At 37.0% G+C, this 11,003-nt stretch overlaps 1 protein-coding gene across 1 annotated transcript in view; it reads right to left on the reverse strand.

The window, feature by feature from the left end:
• Positions 1–11,003, reverse strand: part of GULP1 (GULP PTB domain containing engulfment adaptor 1) — a 194,821-nt gene that overhangs the window by 68,506 nt on the left and 115,312 nt on the right. Inside the window, exons 4-5 of the mRNA XM_042783623.1 lie at positions 8,661–8,759; positions 834–971 (exon numbers count right to left, since the gene is read on the reverse strand). Of these exons, the coding sequence (XP_042639557.1) occupies positions 834–971; positions 8,661–8,759 (237 nt within the window). The remainder of the gene's footprint in view (positions 1–833; positions 972–8,660; positions 8,760–11,003) is intronic.

An 11,003-nucleotide genomic window follows, 5' to 3' on the forward strand; every position in this document is an offset into this window, starting at 1 on the left:
ATTATCTTCTGTGTCTGTGTTAATTGGTTTCCCTTTTCTTTGTTGAAGAGGGTCTGTGCAATCCTTCTGCCTAGTCCGCCATCTTGCCCCGCCCTAGATGTCTTTTTCTTTATTAAAGCCATCAATGGAATTCACATTTTATGTTTATAACAGGAATTCAGATTAAATCACAATTAGCATTAGCTTGTGCTTGAAGTCAAGCCACAGGATTTTTAAGGAAAATTCCAGATGATTAAAGAACTCTTGCAGAACTTAATTTAGGAACTTCCTAATTGTCCTTACCTGCTAAGAACATTAGATTATAGTCACAAGCAAGCACACACACACACACATAATTGTACTGGCTTCTATTAAGTTTTGTGCATAATGAAAATCAAGAACCAAGTTTTCAAAGTTTTGAAGTTACTTTTTAAAGTACCATATAGATCTTATTTCCTGGGGCTTAAAATATTTTCATCAAATCCATCACATTCTAATACAAACAACAACGAAAAAACTTTTGGTCACCACTACTCTATGCATTATGTGTATATTAATAAACCATCTGTGAGATTAAAAGTACAAATAAACGATCATATGAGAAATAATTATGTAACATAAGTCAGCATGACGTTCTAAGAAAAGAAATTTGCATGCAAGCTTATGCCTGTAAACATAAGAATTTATTTAAAGATTAAATCCTGAGCATATTCTCATGACAGGATGAATCTGTTAGTGCAGTTAAGTACTTGCAGACCTCATACACTTCCAAATACTTTTACTAATGCCGGAAACAAGACAATTCTTGGCTTGTAAAACAGAACAAACCACCCTAAAACATCTGGCATACTTACACACTTTTCGCTGTCAAATACGTAGCACAAATGTTTATTTGACTCAGAATCTTTGCATATGAAAGTGAATATCCTCTTGTCAGTTTTATCATCTGCACAGAATGATATTCTATGAAGTTGGCAATTGTGCTGGACTTCCTGTGAACACACATGGAAATAAACATACTTGATGAGATTTTCTTTCCATTTTCTGAAACACCAGCTTGTGTTAATAACATATAACTTATGACTTTACAAGTGGAACAATAATCTGCCATACTTTAGCTGTATAATTATGTACACCCAAAATTTAAACAAATATGTAATGGAGATGAACCTCTGACTCAGGATTAAAGTAAGATATTAATTTCAATAGAACTTAGAAAAACATAAGCACAATTCAAGAGGATCAGAGATTCACGGACTTTCAGAGCTGCAATGACTCTTAAGACACCATTACTCTAAACCCTGCTGTTTTACATGAGAGGATATTGAAACCCAGATAAATTAAGATACTTCCACAAGGTTATATAATTAGTAAAGCTAGCATTCAAATTATTTTCAACTAGAACAGTTTTTATCTTATTTCACTGCATTACAGTTTATAACATAGTCTCATCTGCATATAATTCCATGCACTTAGTTTTCTAATTAAATAGTCCCTACATGTCTTCATCTAGCCTCCAAAATACAGAATTAACCCTGACAACAACAACAACAATCATTAAAAAGACAAATACTGCAAAGAGATTACACATACACTCACTTAATTCTGAAACTCATACAAAATAGCAGATATATACTTAATTCGGGTTTAAAATACTTATATATGTATATATATATGTATATACACACACACACACACACATATATATACATATATATATACATATATATGTATATATGTATATGGGAGCTCTGGTGGCATAGTGCCTAAAGCATTTGACTACTAACTAGAAGGCTGGCAGTTCAAACTCACCAGTAACTCCCCGGAAGGAAGATTGGGCCATCTACTTCCACAGTGATACCGCCTCGGAAACCCAAGGAGGGGTCACTATGAGTTGGATTCAACTCTACAGCAGTGAATTTGGTTATATATAAATACACACATACACACACACACACATACTTGTGGCTGTTGAGTAGATTCTGACTCATGCAAACCCTACAGGACAGAGTAGAACTGTCCCACAGAGTTTTAAAGGCAGTTATCTACTTGCAAGCATAGTGTCACGTCTTTCTACTGTGGAACTGCTAGTGGGTTCAAACTGCTGACCTTTAAGTGAGCAGCCAAGCTCTTAACCACTGTGCCATCAGGGCCATCTCTTGCTCTCTCTCTCTCTCTCTTATTATTATTTAGCTACAAGATTGGGAATTTAATACTCATACCCATATTATTTATTCATTCTCCACTATTTTCTGAAAGAGGTTGGAAGTTGAAAAGAAATTAATCTTTTCATTTAGTCCATTACGATGGATGTAAATAAGTGGTAAAATAAACCAACTTTTTCTATCATAATTATGAATATCCTTCTCCTAGATATATAATAATTGATATTAAGAATATCAATCAAAAAATCAGGTAACCAAGTTCTGTTACTTAGTGGGTATTGGAAAAGATTGGAGAAGATTGGAGATTGGAGATAGGGGGACAGTCTCACCAAAAAGTGTTATTTTATCATAGAAATTGTATGATAAAGAAAAAAAAATTAAATGTCCTTTTGGTAAATGCCAAAATGAAGTTAGATTCTTTTCATTCTATTTTTTTAACTTGCATTGCACTAGAAAGATAAACTACTACTACTAATAAAGTCCAATATCATTCAATCTGTTAAAACTGGAGGAAATGTAAAAGGCAAAAAAAAAACAACAGAAACAAACAAAAAAAGCAATACAATAATATCCCACATGTCTGTCAACTCCACACATTTTTTTCAAATATATTTTTGTAAAATTTAGATTCAAGGCCAAAATAAATTAAATACACTTTCCTTTGTACTTTACTAAAACTAGGCTATTAATTATTTGCATAAGGAAGCAAAATCTACATAGCATCATTTCTTAGATGAGCTTAAGAAAAGAAAGAGTAAAATCTTCAGAAAGGCATTCTTGTGGCACAATGGTTAAGCACTCTGTTGATAACTGACAAGTTGGGATGGTCCAACCCACCTAGAGGGTCTGTGAGAGAAAAGATCTGTTGATCTCCCATTAAAGACTGTTGTTGTGTTGCTAGGTCAAGTCGATTCTGACTCCAAGTGATCTCACATGTGACAGAGTAGCATTGCCCCCACAGAGTTTTCTAGGATGTAATCTTCATGGGAGCAGATAGCCAAGTTTTTCCTTCCTCAAGCCACTGGTGGATTCAGATCACCAACCTTCCAGTTAGCAGCCATATGCTTAACCATTGTACCACCACGGTTGCTCCCACAAAGCTTACAGCCTAGAAAAGCTTATGGGGCAGTTCTGCTCTGTCATACAGGATAGCTATGAGGAGAAATTGACTCTACAACACACAAGAACAACAAGGTCTTTAAAGACTTTAATATGTAAGTATCAGAAACCACACAAGAATTATCATAAGCATTTATTAAATTTGAATTAATCTGTGACATGTCTTCCTAAAAAACAAGAGTCAATAAACAAATCAGATACTTATATATAAATGTAAAGAATATTAAGTTTAGTCTCTTACAGCAAACAAAAGCATAGTAGGAATTTCCATAAAGTTACTGTTTCTGGTGGCGTAGTGTCTAAGGCATTTGACTGCTAACCAGAAGCTGGCAGTTCAAACCCACTAGTAACTCCTTGGAAGGAAAATTGGACAATCTACTTCTGTAGTGATACCACCTTGGAAACCCAAGGATGGGTTGCTATCTGTCGGAACTGACTCAACGGCAATGAGTTTGGGTGTGGCTTTTTTTTAATTTTACTTTCAAGTAGCAGAATAGTGGTGTATCTTTAAGCAATATCATGTCATGATTTAAGCAATATCAACCTTGGCAAATATAATACTAGAAAACCCTAAAAGGCAGTTCTGCTGTACACACATGAGGTTACCATGAGTAAGAATAAACTCAAGGGCAAATGACAATACAACAGAATGTCAGATCTACTGTAAAAATGTAATAATTCATACAAAATATAAGATCCAAAATAATGATCTTATCAGAAATTATACTGTAAAGACAAAAAGTATAAATCATGTTTATTAAAAAGTTTAAAGTTTCTGCATAGGCCTTGTAAAGATATGGATGAATGAATCAAGCACACTAAAATGTTCAACTCCTTCACTTCCAGCAGAACTTGTTAAGAATCATGTTACCTAAAATCTAAATCTCACAAAACATCAATGATCAGAAGTATGAATTATTATAGGGGACTTTCATTAAAAGTTAAACACTGGGCCAAATTTTCTTTTAACTTTGTCTTTGTAAACTTTAAAAATGCATTCATTTCAATATAGACTTGCGGACAACAAAACAAAAAACAAGCAACAGACTCAGTGGAGAAAAGAAAGCACATCTTTAGTTTTAAAAACTGATATATTTAAATGTATAGCTCCAGAATTAAGGTAATATTTGATTAAAAGATAATGATAATAAATGGAACAAAGAGGAGAAAAGACAAACCCATATGATAACCTAACTGGCTAACGCCAAGCTTTAAAAACAGATTTTCACATTTTTATTATTGGAGAAGCTTTACTTAAAAAAGACCTGATGGAAATATGCAAAGAACAATGGATTAGGTTCAAGAAAAAGCTACAGTGCACATCCATATACTCTTCACCTCACAACTGGAAAACAGGCATCACTGTAAATGGTTAACACTGTACCACGTTTGCATTTGCGTGATCTGTCTCTTCACATACACACACAGAGACATACACACACCTAAACAATTACAGGAAGTTACAGAATCTGTACGGTTGAGAAGAAGATTTTCAACACAAACTTGACCTACAAATGACTTCTTCCGGTTAGACATTTGCCACTATATATGTATCAATTTATGTATGTAATTTATACATATATGTATATAATTTGTGTATCAATTTACATACATAAATTGATACATGAGCTCTGGTAGTGTAGTGCCTAAGGCACTCGACTTCTAACCATAAGGCTGGCAGTTCAAACTCACCAGCCACTCCTTCCTTGGAAGGAAGGTTGGGCAATCTACTTCCGTAGTGATACCACCTCGGAAACCCAAGGAAGGGTTGCTGTGAGTCAGGTCTGACTCAATGGCACATAACAACAACATGTATCAATTTATATTGTATAAAAGGAAATTCAGGATTAGGATTATTTTTCTTTGAGATTGTATATGATTAGACTAAGGAGCTCTGGTAGCACAGTGCCAAAGGCATCTGACTGCTAACCAAAAGGTTAGTGGTTCAAACCCACCAGCCACTCCGCAGAAGCAATCCAGTTCTGTAAGATTTACCACCTTCAAAACCCAATGGGGGTTGCTATGAGTTGGAATCAACTCTATGGCAGTGGGTTTGGTTTTGTTTTTTTATGATTAGACTATATTTTGATTGCCTTTTAATTTAGTATCACATTGCAATTTATTAAGGAGCTCTCATGGCATAGTGGGTAAGGCATTTGGCTCCTAACCAGAAGGTTGGTGGTTCAAGCCCACCAGCTGCTCCAAGGGAGAAAGATGAGGCAATCTACCTCCATAAAGATTTTTAGCCTTGAAAATCCGGGGCGGGGCGGGGGTTGTCTCTGACTTGCAATTGACTTGATGGCAATAAAGGGTTTTTTTTTTTTTTTTTTGTAATTTATTGCTTCCTCAGTCTACTGTTCTTTTGTAGCTAACATTTACCTAATAAATTCATCTGAGCCAACCAACCTGTTCAGAAGACAGTGCCTCACTTTCAACTGCCTTGTCTCCCACCAAATTACATGTATCCTATTGGCACAGGACTGGGAATGCTTTGTTCTGTTGTGCATAGGTTGCTATGAGTCAGAGCTGACTCAACAGCACCTAACTACAACAACATTATATGCTTGACTCTCCTGTCATTACTTCCTTTGTCTGTTTTCAGCCACCTCAGCAGTAATTATTTTTGGACAGGCAAAACCAAAGTCTCCACTTCTTCGTATGTTACTTAGTATTGAGGGTGGAGAATAGGAGGAAATTAAACATGATTGTTGTGGGTTGTATTAAATTAATGGCTTGAAAAGTCTGAAAAGAACATCATTGTTCTTTAATTTGGAACTGAAAATAAGTATGAGTGTATCCATATCATGTTCTAGTTGTTTTCAAAAAGTTTCACACTCAGAGATTCTCATCATGTTGTCTGAGAGTGGGGTCTCAGAACTTAGTTTAAAAAATTTTTTCAGGTATTTTTTATGCAAATGTTCCTTGTATTACAATTCAAAAATGAGGGCCACTATATATAACCTGCAGAATGTGCAGTACATCAGAATACCTCCTCCTTTAATGTGTGTATGAATCACAGAGAGTCTGTTTAAATGGATGATTCAGATTCAGTAGGTCTGGAACATTGTTGTTGTTTTTGTTATGTACCATCGAGTCGGATCCAACTCATAGCGACCCCTCCTTGGGTTTCCAAGGCAGTATCACTAAGGAAGTAGATTGTCCAACCTTCCTTCTGGGGAGTATCTGGTTGGTTTGAACGAACAGCCTTCTGGTTAGCAGTCAAATGCCTTAGGCACTACACTACCAGAGCTCTTAGGTCTGGAATGAGGCCTAATATTTGACATTTCTAACAAGCTCCCAGGTAATGCTGATGCTGCAAGGTCAACAGACCACAATTCCAAGTAAGACTTTGCTAGAGGTTGGTATTCACATAGATGAAAGTATCAATGACCTTCACTGGACTAGTGCAAAGCTGCAGACCTGTGGAAAACACTATCATAATCTATCTACAGAAAGCTCAAGTTTCCTTCAGCTTTCAAAAGGCAATTTACTCCACATTAATCAATGTGGTTAAGTTCCAAAGCCCAGGTCCTTATGTGAAAATTAAGGAGTCTGGTGGTGCAGTGCCCACGGTATCTGATTTATAACTGGAAGTTTGGCAGTTCAAACCCACCAGCTGCTCTACAGAAGGAAAATGAGGCCACCTACTTCCATAAAAATTTACTGCCTTGGAAACCCAATGGTGGTCACCATGTAAAAAATACTTTTTTTTTTTGTTTTTGTTTGCAGACCATACATTTGTCCAATTTTTTTTATTTAGAAAATATGATCATACAAATAATAACAACTGAGATTTACTGACATGCTCATCACTATGACCAGTCCAATTATAGATTTTTCCTTTGCAGAGAAGAAGGGTTAGAGGAGATAAAGCTAGATAAAGCTGGTCTATATGACTAGGGGGCACACAGCTTAACCTCTTCACCTTCCTCTTGTGCTGGGTCAGAGCTGCCCTCCCTGAGCTGTCTCCAGGGCTCCATTCCTACCCCTGCAATCCCTGAGTTCACAATCCCGGAGCCGAAGCCACCCTCCCGAGCTGGCAAGTTACTAAGGCTCAGGGCTTCCTGGAAGGATGGTAGGAGCCTGGTCAAGTTCAGGCTCAGTTTGGCTCACTTTTGGATGTCATTAAACTGGTATGAATTTCTCCCAAACACCCTGATGTCTCTTTCTTTCCTCTCTTCCTCCCTTCCCACACCACAGCAATTATGAGCTGCATGGCTTCGGGACACATGGGAGATGGGAACTCAGAACAGGTGCTGGGTGGCTTGGTGCTGCTTGTGTATCTGCTCAGAGACCATGGAAGATGCTGGTCCTGTGCATGGTGGCAGCCGGACTCAGCACCCCTACAAGCAAGATAGAGCTAAGGGCTCCAGGCAGCACAGGGCAGCATGGCAGTTTCCCAGAGGCTGTCCAGAGAATGCCCCCTCAGTGAGAGGATGCTTCACAACCACTGCCACCATGCCCACCACTTCATTAAAGCACACAATAGTTGAATAGCTTTTTTTTTTCCTTTTTTTGTCATAAATGTGAAAATATCAGATAATGAAATAGTTGATAAATGAAGAATAAATGTAACTAAGTATGCTACAGTGTTAGAGAAAAATGCTATCTATCTATAAAATACTTGGAGTTAAATGTCAACCACATTTTCTAAACTACCATGATCTTATCAAAATTACAAAAGAATGATTCAGAGGCATTGGGGAAAAGTACAGATTAGTGAATTTAAATCCAGAGTAGGTTATATTTTAAAATATTTTATTGGATTTGTAAAGGGTAAAAGTTCTTAAATACAAAAACTTAGCTTTACACAGGTCATATCTATGGACAATAAACCAAAAAAAGAAAAATCCCGTACTCACTGCCATCGAGTTGATTCTAACTCACAGTGATAACCATTGGGTTTTCAAGGCAGTATACCTTTATGGACTTAGATTGCCCCGTCTCCGCTCAGCAAAGTAGCTAGTGGGTCAAATGCCTTAGGCACTCTGACACCAGACCTCCCTATGGACAACAAGGGCCAGTTCAAAACATCTGAATAAACAAAATACAGCTTTTGTCTTCTTTCCTACTCTGTGAACCACAATTTATGCATCTCCTTGATGTGAAGAAAATTTCCTAAATACAAATCCACACACTATTCAATACACTTAATACAAGCTGTTACAAGCCAGTAATAGGTTGAAAAACAGACCACACAGAAAACAATCTCAAAAAGTAGTTTATGCTCCTAAAATTCTTACTAAATTTTAAATTGTCATAAGTGAAAACTACACAGTTGTAGTTAATAATAAATTTTAAATATTCATTAAAATAGTAATATAATTACAATTAAAGATCAGGGTGCTTCTGATAGTAAAAAAAAAGATCAATTTAAAGAAGTTAAAACTGCCTTACCTTTGTTTTAGGCTCTAGAATTTTTACTCCATAAATTGATATTTGCAACTCAACTTTAGGAATTTTCTGGCCTTCTGATTTCTTGATATGTCTGGCAAACTTCAAAAGAAAAAGGATTCACAAAGTTATAGTTCTGTTTCTAGAATGAACACGGATATGCATTTGAAGCTTGTATGAAGCATTGGATTTTTTCTTATATGAATTATTATCTTTATCTATTATAAAGCATTTTATAAACCCTTCATTGCCTCAAAAATATTTAGAAGTCATAGGATTCTAGAACAATAATTTAGAATGTTCTGGGAACCCATAACAGGTGTTTGTTGAATTGGTGCTATCTGTGTGCTATCTGTGCTATCTGTGAGACCATGGCCATGGGACGAGGATGGTCCCTTGTGTGATGGCAGCTGGCGTGAAAGAGCAAAGGTCACAGAGCAGTGCAGAGCAGCATGGTAGAGCTTCCCAGAGGCCATCCAAAGATTTTTAATGCTTGTTGTTAGTGTTGTTCTTGTTAGGTGTCGTTGAGTCATCTCTGACTCATAGCAAACCTATGTACAACAGAATGAAACACTGCCTGGTCTTATGCCAGCCTCATGATCTCTGTTATACCTGAGCCCTTCATTGCAGCCACTGTGTCTATCTTGTTGAGCGCCCTCCCCTTTCTTGTTGACCCCCCACTTTACCAAGCATGATATCCTTCTCCAGAGACTGGTCCCTTCTGACCACATGTCCAAAGTAGGTGAGACGAAGTCTGGCCATTCTCTCTTCCAAGGAGCATTCTGGTTGCACTTCTTCCAGGACAGATATTAGTTCTTTTAGCAGTCCATGGCACTTTCAGCACTCTTCAACAGCACCACAACTCAAAAGCATCAACTCTTCTTCAGTCTGCCTCATTCATTGTCCAGCTCTCACACACATATGAGGTGATTAAAAATACCATGGCCTGTGTTACATGCACCTTAGTCTTCAAAGAGACATCTTTGCTTTTCAGCACTTGAAAGAGGTCCTTTGAAACAGATTTACCCAATGCAATACACATCTTCTTATGTCTTCACTGCTGCTTCCATTGGTATTGATTGTAGAACCAAGTAATATGAAATCTTTGACAGCTTCAATCTTCTCTCTATCTATCGTGATGCTGCTTATTGGTCCAGCTGTGAGGATTTTTGTTTTCTGCATATTCATACTGTAGACTGTAGTCTTCAATCTTCATCAGTAAGTGTCTCAAATCATCCTCACTTTCAGCAAAGTTGTGTCATCTGCACATTACAGGTTGTTAATGAGCCTTCCTTCAGTCCTGATGCCATGTTCTTCATATGGTCCAGCTTCTTGAATTATTTGCTCAGCACACAGATTGAATAAATATGGTGAAAGGATACAACCCCGACATACTCCCTTCCTGATTTTAAATCATCCCTTTGTTCAGTATTCCCTTGTTCTGTTCGAATGACAGCTTCCTGGTCTATGTGCAAGTTCCTCACAAGTACAATTAAGTGTTCTGGAATTCCCATTCTTTTCAATGTTATCCACAATTTGTTATGATGCATACATTCGAATGCTTTTGTATAATCAATAAAACACAAGTATTCTTTGCTTTCAGCCAAGATCCATCTAACATCAGCATTGATATCCCTTGTTCCATGTCCTCTTCTGAATCCCCTTACATTTCTACAAGTTCTCTGTCAATATACTGTTGCAACCATTTTTGAATTATCTTCAGTAAGATTTTACTTGCCCATGGTATTAATGATGATGTTCAATAATTTCCACATTCTGTGGGATCACCTTTCTTTGGAAAGGGTACAAATATGGATCTCTTCCAGTCAGTTGGCCAGGTAGCTGTCTTCCAAATGTCTTGGCATACATAGCGAAGTGAGTGCCTCCAGAGTGGCATCCATCTGTTGAAACATCTGAGTGGGTATTCCATCAATTCCTGGACCCTTGCTTTTCACCAATTCCTTCAGCTCAGCTTAAACTTCCTCCTTCAATACCATTCGTTCTTGATCATATATCACATCCTGAAATGGATGAATATCAACCAATTCTTTTGGGTACAGTGACTCTTTGTAGTCCTTCCATCTTCTTTTGATGTTTCCTGCATTATTCAATATATTGCCAATGTTGTTGTTGTTAGAAACTTTCAATACTGCAACTCAAGGCTTGAACTTTTTCCTCAGTTCTTTCAGCTTGAGAAATGGTGTGCATGTTCTTCCCTTTTGGTTTTCTAACTCCAGGTCTTTGCATATTTCATTATAATGATTGACTTTGTCTTCTCAAGCTGCTTTTTGAAATTTTCTGTTTAACTTTTTTATCCTGTTGGTTCTCCCTTTTGCTTTAGCTACT

The sequence above is a fragment of the Orycteropus afer genome, unplaced genomic scaffold, assembly GCF_000298275.1.
Source record: "Orycteropus afer afer isolate SDZICR_OR568_19922 unplaced genomic scaffold, OryAfe1.0 scaffold00001, whole genome shotgun sequence".
Lineage (NCBI taxonomy): Eukaryota > Metazoa > Chordata > Mammalia > Tubulidentata > Orycteropodidae > Orycteropus > Orycteropus afer.